The 13946-nt window shown below is 42.1% G+C and overlaps 1 protein-coding gene across 1 annotated transcript in view; it reads left to right on the forward strand.

Moving 5' to 3' along the window:
- Positions 1 to 12137, forward strand: part of LOC144265379 (uncharacterized) — a 94181-nt gene extending 82044 nt beyond the window's left edge. Inside the window, exons 9-10 of the mRNA XM_077818023.1 lie at positions 388 to 498; positions 12020 to 12137. Of these exons, the coding sequence (XP_077674149.1) occupies positions 388 to 498; positions 12020 to 12137 (229 nt within the window). The remainder of the gene's footprint in view (positions 1 to 387; positions 499 to 12019) is intronic.
- The last annotated feature ends 1809 nt before the right edge of the window (positions 12138 to 13946 follow it).

Raw genomic sequence — 13946 nt, forward strand, 5'->3', positions numbered from 1 at the left:
ATTATTTTTTTAAAGACCTACAACTAAGTTGTTTAAACTGGGAGTATGGAGTAGTATCCTTTGCTAATACTGAGAGCTATAATCAGAAGTTTGGCTTCAAGGAGGTTAGAACTCTGTCAACTTCCCTGACAGAGCTTTTAAGCTCCATCAGCTTTATCGGTATGGATGTTTCTTCCTTTTATTTTTCTAAACCAGGGAAAATAAAATATAAATCTGAATGTATGTTTTTATATTTCTTTATACAATATATACTTATTTTTTTCTAGCAGTGAGACCACATTTTTCTGAGAATTTATTTATAGGTCTCTGTGTGGAGAACAAAGAGGTGTTTTTCAAGAGCCTGCGCAGAACTTGAAGTTAATCTCTTTTTTTATTCTTGGGTTTAAGGGTCTGCTTGTTGGCCAGCTTCTGCCATATCAGCTTGGAATGTGTGAAGCTCAGTTTCTGCAAGGATGTTACTCTGGAGGCAGTTAAAAAACTCTGCAAAAACTGTAAAAGGTAAGAGGTTCGGCTTTACACAGCTGAGGGGTTATTTATTTATTTCTTTATCCTGTCAGTGCTTGGCTGAAATACTAAGCTATTCTATCAGACATAGACTTTGATCCTGATAAATTAATGGGGAATCTACAGCCAACAGTAAGTTTTTTTTTTATATATGTTTTCCATTCATAATAGGTGCTGTTAAGATATCTGTATTCAAATGTTTTACATGCCCTTTTAAATAGCTTTTAAAAACTGCAGAGGCTGATGCAACTCTCAGTGACTTTTCATACAGTACTTCAGTTGTCTATTTCCATTTACCGTGTTTTTAACACTAATAAGAGAAATGTAATCTGCAGAACATAAGCCTGCATTGTATTTTTTTAAATCAACATTGTTACATCCGAAAACACTCAGGCCTTGTCTACATTACGAAATTACTCCAATTTTACAGAAGTTGATTTTTGGGAACAGATTGTACAAAGTCGAGTGCGTGCGTCCACACTAAGCACGTTAATTTGGCGGTGTGCGTCCACAGTACCGTGGCAAGCGTCAACATTCTGAGTGGTGCACTGTGGGTCGCTATCCCGCAGTCCCCGCTGCCCACTGGAATTCTGGGCTGAGCTCCCAATGCCTGATGGGGCCAAAAATTTGTTGTGGGTGGTTATGGGTAAATGTCATCAGTCAACCCTCCCTCTGTGAAAGCAATGGCAGACAATCATTTTGCGCCCTTTTCCCTGGATTGCCCAAGCAGACACCATAGCACGGCAAGCATGGAGCCTGTTCAGCTCACCGCAGCAGTTATGACCATTGTAAACACCTTGCGCATTATCGTGCAGTTTATGCAGAACCAGAACCTGAAAAACCAGGCGAGGAGACGACAGCAGCACTGTGACGAGAGTGATGAGGACATGGACACAGATTTCTCTAAAACTGTGTCCCTGGCAGTTTGGAGATCATGGTGTTAATGGGGCAGGCTCATGCCGTGGAGTGCCGATTTTGGGCCCGGGAAACAAGCACAGACTGGTGGGACCGCATAGTGTTGCAGGTTTGGGATGACTCCCAGTGGCTCCAAAACTTTCGCTTGCATAAGGGCACTTCCATGGAACTTTGGGATGCTTTCTCCTGCCCTGAAGCACGAGAATACCAAGATGAGAGCAGCAATTGGCAATAGCCCTGTGGAAGCTTGCAATGCCAGACCACTACCGGTCAGTCGGTAATCAATTTGGAGAGGGCAAATCTACTGTGGGGGTTGCTGTGATGCAAGTAGCCAACGCAATCATTGAGCTGCAGTGATGCTGGGAAATGTGCAAGTCATAGTAGATGGCTTTGCTGCAGTGGGATTCCCTAACTGTGGTGGGGCTATGGACAGAACGCATATCCCTATCTTGGGACCGGACCACCAGGGCAGCCAGTACATAAACCGCAAGGGGTATTTTTCAGTGGTGCTACAAGCACTGGTGGATCACAAGGGACGTTTCACCAACATCAACGTGGGATGGCCGGGAAAGGTTCATGACGCTTGCGCCTTCAGGAACTCTGGTCTGTTTAAACAGCTGCAGGAGGGGATTTACTTTCCAGACCAGAAAATAACTGCTGGGGATGTTGAAATGCCTATAGTTATCCTTGGGGACCCAGCCTACCCCTTAATGCCCTGGCTCATGAAGCCGTACACAGGCACCCTGGACAGTAGTAAGGAGCTGTTCAACTATAGGCTGAGCAAGTGCAGAATGGTGGTAGTGTGTGCATTTGGACATTTAAAGGGTCGCTGGCGCAGTTTACTGACTCGCTCAGACCTCAGCGAAACCAATATTCCCATTATTATTGCTACTTGCTGTGTGCTCCACAATCGCTGTGAGAGTAAGGGGAGGTGTTTATGGCAGGGTGGGAGGTTGAGGCAAATCGCCTGGCCACTGAATACGCGCAGCCAGACACCAGGGCAATTAGAAAAGCACAGCAGGAAGCGCTGCGCATCAGAGAAGCTTTGAAAACCAGTTTCATGACTGGCCAGGGTACTGTGTGACACTTCTGTTTGTTTCTCCTTGATGAAAACCCACCCCCTTGGTTGCCTCTAAATTCCCTGTAAGCCACCTGCCCTCCCCTCTTCAATTGCAGCTTGCTTGCAAAGGAAATAAAGTCACTATCATTTAAAAACCATGTATTCTTTATTAATTGATTATAAAAATAGGGAGATAACTCACAAGGTAGCTTGGGTGGGGTATGGGAGGAGGTAGGAGGGAAGGAAAAGGCCACTTCAAAACTTGTTGAATGACAGGCTTCTGTTGCTTAGGCTGTCCACTGGGGTGGAGTGGTTGGATTCCCGGAGCCTCCCCCCACTGCGTTCTTGGGTGTCTGGGTGAGGAGGCGGCAGTCTGTGATCCTGCTGCCATTCCTGAACTTCCACCAGACGCTGGAGCATGTCCGTTTGATCCCGCAGTAGCCCTAACATTGCATCCTGCCTCCTCTGATCTTCCTGCCGCCACCTCTCATCTTGATTGTCCCTCCTGTCCTCATGTTCGTTGTCCGCTTTCCTGTACTGTGCTACTGTGTCCCTCCACACATTCTGCTGAGCTCTGTCAGTGCTGGACGACTGCATGAACTCAGAGAACATTTCACCGCGCATGCGGTTTTTTTTTTGGCCGCCTTATCTGAGATAGCCTTTGGGATGGAGGAGGGAGGCTTGAAACATTTGCAGCTGCAGGAGGAGAAAAAAGTGAGTGAAGTATTTAAAAAGATACATTTGACAGAACAATGACTATACTCTTTCATGGTGAACAACACTATTCACATTACATAGCACATGTGATTTCGGTACAAGGTCGCATTTTGCATCTTATATTGAGTGCCTGCAGCTTTGGTGTTAGAGATCACACACGCAGGGCCGGGCAACAGAATTCAGCTTGCAGGCGGCCATGGTAAGCCGTAGTCTTTCGGCTTCTGCGACCTTCATAACAGCAGCCCCCTCCTTTCCCATACCAAGCAAAGCCCGTTGAGTTGGCCATTTAGTGCTACGGTTTTCATGTTAACGTGCAGCAGCAGAAACCAAATTAACCCCCCCCCCATCCAATTCTCTGGGATGATCGCTTTACCCCTTCCCCCACCGCATTGCTGGTATCAGGGAAGATCACTGCTAGCCAAACGCAAACAGCTCAGCGCCAATGCCCCCCCCCCCCACTGCTTGGTTAACTGTGGGGAGGATTTATTTTCAGCCACAGGCAAACAGCCCAGTAGGAACGGACACCTCTGAATGTCCCCTTAATTAAATTCCCGTATTTCAACCAGGTTACCATGAACGATATCACTCTCCTGAGGATAACACAGAGAGATAAAGAACGGATGTTGCTTGAATGCCAGAAAATACCAGGACCATACGCTGCCAGGCTTTGTCATGCAATGATACCAGATTACTTGCTACTAGCATGGTGTGGTAAAGTGTTCTACCATGGAGGACGGAATAAGGCTGCTCTCCCCAGAAACCTTCTACAAAGGCTTTTAGAGTACTTCCAGGAGAGCTTCATGGAGATGTTCCTGGAGGATTTCTGCTCCATCCCCAGGCACGTTAACAGACTTTTCCAGTAGCTGTACTGGCCACGAATGCATCCCAAATCCTCAGGGCAAATTAATCATTAAAAAAGGCTTGCTTTTAAAACATGTATTATATTTTAAAACACGTATTATATTTTAAAAGGTACACTCACCAGAGGTCCCTTCTCCAGCTTGGTTGGGTTGGGAGGGTATTCCAATCAGGGTGATAAAAAGATCCTGGTTGTCGGAAAGAACTGTGTGCTGTGTTCTCCTCAAGCTCCTCCTCCTCCTCCTCATCTTCCCCATCTGCAAAATCCTCAGGCATGGCGGAGAGTACCCCATCATCGGAGTCCACAGACAGGGGTGGGGTAGTGGTGGCGGCCCCCCCCTAGAATTGCATGCAGCTCAGCGTAGAAGCGGCATGTCTGGGGCTCTGTCCTGGAGCGTCCGTTTGATTCTTTGGTTTTCTGGTACGCTTGTCTGAGCTCCTTATGTTTCACGCGGCACTGTGTTGCCTCCCTGCTGTAGCCTCTGTCTATCATGGCCTTGGAGATTTTTTGAAATGTTTTGGCATATCGTCTTTTGGAATGTAGTTCTGATAGCACGGATTCGTCTCCCCATATAGCGATCAGATCCAGTACCTCCCGTTCGGTCCATGCTGGAGCTCTTTTTCGATTCTGGGACTGCATGGTCACATGTGCTGATGAGCTCGCCTGGCCAAACAGGAAATGAGATTCAGAAGTTCCCGGGACTTTTCCTGTACACCTGGCCAGTGCATCCAAGTTCAGAGTGCTGTCCAGAGCGGTCACAATGGTGCACTTTTACCTTTTAAATAGCTCCCGGAGGCCAATACTGTCGAATTGCATCCACACTAACCCTAATTCAAAACGGTGATGTCGATTTCAGTGCTAATCCCCTCGTCGGGGTGGAGTACAGAAATCGATTTTAAGAGCCCTTTATGTTGGAAAAAATGGCTTCGTTGTGTGGACGGGTGCAGGGTTAATTTGATCTATAAATTCAATATAAACTCATAGTGTAGACCAGGCCTCAGAATAGGTGCAAGTGAACCAGCTTTCTCACTATAGATATGAGCTGATATAATTAACCATGGAAATACAGAACAAAGTGATACTAATCTTTACATCGCTGGTGAAAGAAAGAAAGCAAGCTCTTATGTTGTGTTTATAGTGTATAATGAAAGTGTCACACCTGGAGAGGTGAAACTGAAGTGATAGTCACTTCAGAATTTTAGTATATCTTTAAAGTGGGGCTGCAGTTGTAAGTGACTTCTGTCTTAAAAACCTATAGCTTTCCTGAGTTACTAACCATGATCAAAACATGATCCTGATCCTGCAGTGAGTTATACGCAGGTAGGCACTTGTGCCTGCAAGGATCTCAGGCTCCACATGGCCCCTGAACTGTGCCAAATCCTGGGAGTGAGGAATGCTGGCCAAACAGCACCCCTCTCTCCCAGCTGGCCAATGGGTGCCAGAAAGTCCCAGGGAGAGGAGTTACCTATTGTCCCTTGGCAAATGCCTCCCTCCCTTGCTATTAGGACTGTCCCCTTTTCAGCGCCTGCCCCATCAATGTCCCCCACCTGTTGATGTGGGTGGGTGGCACTTTGATTGCAAAATCTTTGATGTAAGAGGTAGGAAAAGGGACAGGTTGATCTTTAGATGCTGTGGTGAGTTTTCAGAGCTGGCATTTACAAAACCTGGACTTGAAAACTCCGTTGCTTTGCTGTGGAAGCCATAGAGAACAGAATAAATGTGTCTCCAAGTCTCATTTACCGTCACTTTTCTTATTATAGCCAAAGTTTAAAAGAAAAGGTTTATTAAAAACAAAAACCAAACTCAGCTCTGTGATTGCTTCACAGTGTATTGTTTAATTAACAAATGTAGCTGCTTTTGTTTTTGGATTGTCTGCAAAGAACTTTCATTGTTCTTAAATTTATTATTATTCAGAATTATTTGTTATGTTGTCACTGCAAATAATAATTGGTTTGTAGTGTGTATATAAACGAGACCATTGTGAGTTTTTGAAATTTGAGCTGTCTTAGTTTTGATTGGACATATATAATCATATAACCTGTTATGATTCAGTTCTGTGACTGAGTAATTATGATGGCCAGTCTATACTACAAAAATATAAGCAGAGCTGGCTATAACTTGTTAAATATCATGTAGTTAGAATACAACAGAGGTTACAATATGGACATGTCCAAAAGCCTTAGCACAGTTTCACAACCCCGTTAAAACACTGGGTTAGGCTCTGCTCCTGTCTGTGTTAAAATTCTAACTGTATAGTAACCAAGTCAGTGGAGAACTGTTATATATGGGTCTTGAAACTCAGTTGTTTTTGTAGAATAGGATCATATTTCCATTCCAACTACTCCTGTGTACAGAGTCTAAATTTGCTTTCTGTGTAAATTCTTCAGTATTCACTTAAAATTCACTGTTTAAGCAAACATGAGTATCAGTATCATCTTTGCCAGAATATTTGTGGTAACAGGGTGTGTGCAAAGTCTAAGCAAATATATGTAAATATTTGAACTAATATTTGTTGAAAATAGTTAAGTGTTCTCTAGTTCTAGAACATTATGCTCAACACCTATATCTGCCAGGTTAATGTACAAACTTTAGAGGGAATATTCACTTCATTCATGGAATGGCGGAGGGGGGGGGTCACAGCTTTATTTCATAGTTATTATTGGCGGGGAGTACAGGAAGAACCTAGTAGTAAGAAATTCACTGCATTTTGAGATAAAACTTGTCTGTTAAAAAGAAATGGCACCCCCAACAGAGTTCACATTTTTATTTTTTCTATCCAATCCTTTATCAATGACATGCATTCTTTATTCTACCATTTATAAAACATTTATAGTGTAAAAATATAAAAGGCCTTTATGGGCCTTGATGGGAAAGGAGGATCTCTTAAAATGGTTAGAAATACTGAAAGATTTTTCCAGCTCATTTGTTAAAGAACTATGTGAGCATCTCACGCCTTAATTTACATGCCATGAGTATGTGGTTCTATATTACATTCCAGAAGAATTAGTGTAGTTTTACAGCTTTGTAAATCTTGTTTGGTTTGTCTTACTTTGCTGTTCTGAGTCTTGTAACCTTTTAATCTTCTTTGGTGTAAAAGAACAGATGAACCTCCTTTAACACTTCCTCATTGAGAAGATTCTTGAGAGATACCATAATCACATTTCTGTTCTTTCCTTTTCTGCCCATATTGTACCAACACTGTTTCCTTGTAAACACAAGGAAATAATTATTTGCTGTTTTGAAGGGAACTTTTTCTGTCCTGAATTGGGAGTGCCAAAGAATTGTTTAGGCCTAGAGTACTCAAGTTGCAGGTATTCTACATTTTGCAGCATTTAGATGTAACCAGGCATATGGACACAGTAGAAATTGTTAGGGTATATTTTAATATAGAACAAAAGTACGGCCCTGTTGAGAAGGAACTGTCCTTTTTTCAGTATAGTATATGTTCAGTGTAAAAATCTCAGCAAGAATTTTACCTAGATCCTCATTCTGCTCTTATTTTAAGGTACAGTAAGTTTCAAATGCTGTATACAGAAGCAGTTTCAAATGCAGTTCTTAATCATTCTGATTAAATTACATAGGTATGTTAGTCCAGTACAACACAGTACAGCTGGTTTTCGTTCCAGTGTGGTTTTGAGGTCATGAGGAAGAAGTGTTTGCTAGTAACAGAGAAGGAAGTGCACTAAAGGACAAACTTAAGTTATTTTCCCTGGTATTTTATGCAGTCATTCTGTTTGTAGTTCTTTTGCTGAGTTTGGTAGCAGTTTGGTTTGGTAGCAGAAAGAATGTGTGTACAACATGGAGGAGATTCATGCTTCAGATTGGAGAGGAGAATTTTGGTTTAATTTAGGTTTCATTTTTGCCTGTGGAGGAGGAAATAGTAGGTGGTAGTCAATAGGCAATGTCCTCCTATTTTCAGTTTTCTCTCCACAGATCAGAACTCTCTTGAGAGGCAATCCAATGACCTCCACAGTATGGTCCATAAGAGGTCTTGGCAGGATGAATCCTACATGTGTGTTTTCCAGAAGCCAGCCAGGCCAGATGACAGTGGAAAGACAAAGGATCTCTTTGCAAAAGCATATATTTCCTGCAGATCTTTCTGAATTCTGCAAGTTTGAGGGTGAAACCTACAGATATACCCAAATAAAAAAAAAAACACAGTAAGAGGGCCAAAAAAGTGCCAGCATGGCTAAACAACAAGATAAAAAGTAGTTAGAGGCATAACTTTAAAAAGTGGAAGTTAAATCATATTGAGGAAAATAGAAAGGAGCATAAACTCTGGCAAGTGAAGTCTAAAAATATATTTAGAAAGGCCAGAAAAGAATTTGAAGAACTGCTAGCCAAAGACTCAAAAATTAACAGCATTTTTTTTAAGTACATCAGAAGCAGGAAGCCTACTAAACAACCAGTGGGGCCACTGGATGATCAAGATGCTAAGGGAGCACTCAAGGAAGATAAGGCCATTGCGGAGAAACTAAATGAATTATTTGAATCGGTCTTCATGGCTGAGGATGTGAGGGGGATTCTCAAACCTGAGCCATTCTTTTTAGGTGACAAATCTGAGGATCTGTCCCAGATTTAGGTGTCATTAGAGGAGGTTTTGGAACAAAATGATAAATTAAACAGCAATAAGTCACCAGGACCAGATGGTATTCACCCAAGAGTTCTGCAATTTCACATTTGAATTCCTTCAGAACTTCTAACTCTGGAATGTAACCTATCATTTAAATCTGCTTCTGTACCAGATGATGACTGGGGGATAGCTAAGGTGACGCCAGTTGTTAAAAAAGCTCCAGGGGTGATCCCAGCAATTACAGGCCAGTAAGCCTGACTTCAGTACCGGGCAAATTGGTTTAAACTAAAGAACAGAATTATCAGCTCTATAGATGAACACGATTTGTTGGGGAAGAGTCAATGGTTTTTGTAAAGGGAAATCATGCCTTACCAATCTACTAGAATTCCTTGAGGGGGTCAACAAACATATGGACAAGGGTGATCCAGTGGATATAGTGTACTTAGATTTTCAGAAAGGCTTTGACGAGGTCCCTCACAAAAGGCTCTTAAGCAAAGTGAGCTATTATGGGATAATAGGGAAGGTCCTCTCATGGATCGATAACTGGTAGGAAACAAAGTAGGTAAAAAATTCAGTTTTCAGAATGGAGAGAGGTAAACAGTGGTGTCGCCCAGGGGTCTGAACTGGGACCAGTGCTGTTCAATGTATTCATAAATGATCTGGAAAAAGAGGTAAAGAGTGAGGTGGTAAAATTTGCAGATGATACAAAATTACTCAAGATAGTTAAGTCCAAAGCAGACTGTGAAGAGTTACAAAGGGATCTCACTAAACTGGGTGCCTGGTTAACAAAAGGGCAGATTAAATTCAATGTTGATAAATACAAAGTAATGCACATGGGAAAACATAATCCCAACTATACATATAAAATGATGGTCTAAATTAGCTGTTACAACTCAAGAAAGACATCTTGGAGTCATTATCCTTGTCAATATGCAGCGGCAGTCAAAAAAGCTAACAATGTTGGGAATCAATAGGAAAGGGAATGATGATAAGACAGAAAATATCATATTGCCTCTATATAAATCCATGGTACACCCACATATTGAATACTGCTTGCAGGTCTAGTTACTTCATCTCAAAAAGATATATTGGCACTGGAAAAGGTACAGAAAAGGGGCAACAAAAATGATTAAGGGCATGGAACAGCTTCCATATAAGGAGAGATTAATAAGACTAAGACTTTTCAGCTTGGAAAAGAGACGACTAAGGTGGGATATGCTAGCAGTCTATAAAAACATGACTGGTATGGAGAAAGTAAATAAGGAAGTGTTATTTACTCCTCATAATACAAGAACTAGGGGTCACCAAATGAAATTAATAGGCTGCAGGTTTAAACAAAATGAACGTAATTAAAATAAATACTTCCCACAATGCACAGTCAACCTGTGGAACTCTTTGCCAGAGGATGTTGTGAAGACCAAGACTATAACAGTGTTCAAAAAGAGCAAGATAAGTTCATGGAGGATAGGTCCATCAATAGCTATTAGCTATTAGCCAGGATAAGCAGGAATGCAAAACCATTCTCTGAAGTGTCCCTAGCCTCTGTTTGGCAGAAGCTGGGAGGGGTGACAGGGGATGGATCACTTGATGATTACCTCTTCTGTTCATTCCTTCTGAAGCATCCGGCATTGGCCACTGTCGGAAGACAGGATACTGAGCTAGATGGACCATTTGTCTGACCCAGTATGGCCATTCTTATGTTCTTCAATGGGGTAAAAGGGCACACACTCATTACTGGTGGAAAAATTCAAAGGAAATGCCCCATGTGGAAGCTTGGAATTTCCAATCCCCTTCACAGGGTATTCCTTTTAATTGAGAATTGTTGTCATTCTGGGACAAATTCTTCTCTCAGACCATTGTAAATTCAGAAAAGTGAGAATATAATTTGTATCCTTTATATCTAAAAAGCATTTAATAAAATATCTCTCAGTACTTTCCTGTTCTTTTTTTTTTTAATTCTCTCTAAATTTTGGAGCCAAGTATCAGAGGGGTAGCCGTATTAGTCTGTATCCACAAAAACAACAAGGAGGCCGGTGGCACCTTAAAGGGTATGTCTTCACTACCCACCGGATCAGCGGGCAGCGATCAGTCCAGCGGGGATCGATTTATCGCGTCTAGTCTTGACCATGGAAGTCTTTAAGCCATGATTTGAGGACTTCAATAGCTCAGACATAGGTGAGAGGTTTATTGCAGGAGTGGATGGCCTGCATTGTGCAGGAGGTCAGACTAGATGATCATAATGGTCCCTTCTGACCTTAATATTTATGAATCTATGAACCTTTTAACTCTTGTTTAATGGAGCCCTGTGATATATATGGTACCCACTATTGTATGTTAATACACAAAACATTTGCTTTTTTCATATTCATAATTATAAAGCTGGACGGGATTGCTGTGATCATCTAGTCAGACCTCCTGTATAATACAGGCCATAGGACAGCCTGGAATTAATTCCTGTGGGAACTAGCGATGTCTTTTAGAAAACATCCAATCTTGACTTTTGCCACTAACTCCTTACGTTATTAAAAATGAAAAGAATTAAATCTAATTTACTTTTATCATTATAGGTCCCACTCTGCCCTCAGTTACCTAGGGAGATGCACTTGTGTAACTGAGAGCAGAATTGGGGCCTTGATGTTTACTTTTTGTATTTTATATAGCTTGACTGGTAATTTTATAAACCCAGGCTGGTCAATTTCATTTTCTGATTCTCATACACTGCAAATTGTGTTTGTTTAAGTTTCTAATACTGCACGGGAGAGGGAGAATTATTCTTTTTAAAACGTTTCGGGGGGAGGGATAGCTCAGTGGTTTGAGCATTGGCCTGCTAAACCCAGGGTTGTGAGTTCAATCCTTGAGGGGGCCATTTGGGATCTGGGGCAAAAATTGGGGATTGGTCCTGCTTTGGGCAGGGGGTTGGACTAGATGACCTCCTGAGGCCCCTTCCAACTCTGATATTCTATGATTCTATTGTTTAAAATATAAAAATGTTATGTTAAAATAAAATTCTGAAAATTTTATTGGGAGCCTTTTAATATCAGGGCTTGCAACCCTGCCCTCCCACCCAGTTTTTACATTATCAAAACGTAATGTAAATGTTGGGAATAAACTACTTGAGAGCATCTCCTTAATATATCCTTCTCCTGTCACCTCCTGGCATTCGGATATTTTTGGTTGAGTGGCGTGAGGAAGACTAGAAGGGCTCCCTAGTTAGGACCATGAACTTTTATTGGTCATTCCAGAGGCTCACAAACTCCTGATTGATCAGATAGTCGAGGGGCTTTAAAAGAGATCAGTACAGTGTCAGGGACTCATTCTGCTTTTGCTGCCAAGTATTCTTTCTCCATCTGTGTTTAATTCTGTTCCTAACGGTTTGCTTTCTCTCTTTCAGGTTGAAGTTGCTTCATCTCTATGGCTGCCGCTTCACTCCTGATCTCGAGTCCATTAAAGAAATCAATAAAACAGTGCAAGTGTATCACAACCTCTGTCCCCCACCTGCTAACATTTAGTTGAATGAGGAACTCTGCCTATTGCTATGGACACCTTGGCTTGTAAATATGACAGTGCTTCAGCAAAGAGATGCTATGTCAGTTAATCTTGTACATATTTTTACCTGTAATCTCAGCACAGGACTGGGAACCATGAACTCCTGAACTGTAAGCCTGACACTGACTCAGTTTCTAGTTTTGCACAAGTCACTTACCTTCCTCACAGGGGTGTTGTGAAGATAATGCATGTGATACGTTTTTAAGATGAGAAATACAGTCCACATGCTAAATATTACTAAATGTATTATCCTCGCTATTTGATTGGAAAGAATAAAAACGTGAGTCAAAATCAACAATGAAAAAAAGAGTACAGGGTATGTACTGCTGCTCAACTTTTAACTTCTTTGTTTTTGTGGAGTTGTGATGGCTATGTTATGTGTGCACAAACATTTTAATCGTTTCACAACAAGATTTTTTGTGTATGTGTCACTGTTTCCTCTTGTACCTGCAATCTGCTTGGTGCTTTGCAAACAAATGGCACAGCTCTGGCCTAAAGAGCTTAAACTGTCAAAAGACAAAACAAATAGGGAACAACAAACAGGTAATGTGGCCATGTAGTGACTGGTCACATGCTGATCATACAAAGTTTTCACGGCAGAATATATATTTACACACAAAACTACACTAAAAGAACATGATTAAGATTGCAAAGCTAACTACTCAAAAGTTAGGAAATGCCAGAATTAAGGTTGCCTGTGCAATTAATAATTATCACTGTTCCTGGCTGCTCTGGGCTATGCTGAGTCCAATACCTGGCAAGATCAGGGAGATTCTCTCTTCTGTGCTGTAAATGACCATGCTGCTGTGGCCAGGCGGTGGGGAGGAGAAAGCTGCCTGATTTGAAGGTAGAGTAGAGACCACAAAAGTTGGATCAGTGGTGGGGGAGAGGAACAAGGGGCCGGGAACAGAGGCTGGCAGTGGGGTGGAAAGGGAAACTGGGACGGGATGCTGGGGTAGTAGGGGAGGCTAAGACTTGGATCTGGGAGACTGGCTAGGTAAAGAGACTGGGTCTGGAAGCTGGGGGAAGACTGCGACTGGTAACCTTAATTAGGATGCCCTTGTGCATGCCACTGAGAAGAGAATTTAGCCCCAAGAACTCTGTTTAAATACATCTCTTCTCCTCTTTCTCATTCCTGTTAGACAATGTAATATGACACCAGATATCATCATAACTGTAGCCAAAATTAGTAGGATCCTTGTTTCTCCCCATAATATAACTGATTAACTTATTTGATATGTAGTGGCAAAATGCACAATTTAACATTTCAGAGTGATATTGTTTTATACTGAGTTTAGACTGTGGCCAACATAGCACCAGTGAAACTGATTTTATGTCATATGTACACTTCAAGTTCTGTTCAAACAGAATATTTTAGGTTGTGATATTATGTTAGGTATTCTGTATTCACACACAGGCTCATGATTTCATACCATGCTAGTGTCTTATTCAACCATACATTATCTGGTGCTGAAACTGGTTTTGAAGTGTGGTTGGAGTTATATTTTGTAGTCAGGGGTGAAAGTAAGCCAGTAGGGGCTAGTATGGCATACCAGTAAAAAGTGGCTGCCGGTACCGGCCCGTATGCAGCCGACGTTAAAATGCTGCCGTGGTAATGCTTTAAGCAGGGTCTTTTGCTGTGGCAGCACTTTAAAGTTGCTGCCCCTTTTGCCCCCCATGCGCCGCCGACCTGGGGCTGGCGATTTAAAAGGGCCTGGGGCTCCAGCTGCTGTGACTGCAGCAGTGGCTGGAGCCCTGGGCCCTTTAAATCG

Source organism: Eretmochelys imbricata, chromosome 5, assembly GCF_965152235.1.
Source record: "Eretmochelys imbricata isolate rEreImb1 chromosome 5, rEreImb1.hap1, whole genome shotgun sequence".
Classification (NCBI taxonomy): Eukaryota; Metazoa; Chordata; order Testudines; family Cheloniidae; genus Eretmochelys; species Eretmochelys imbricata.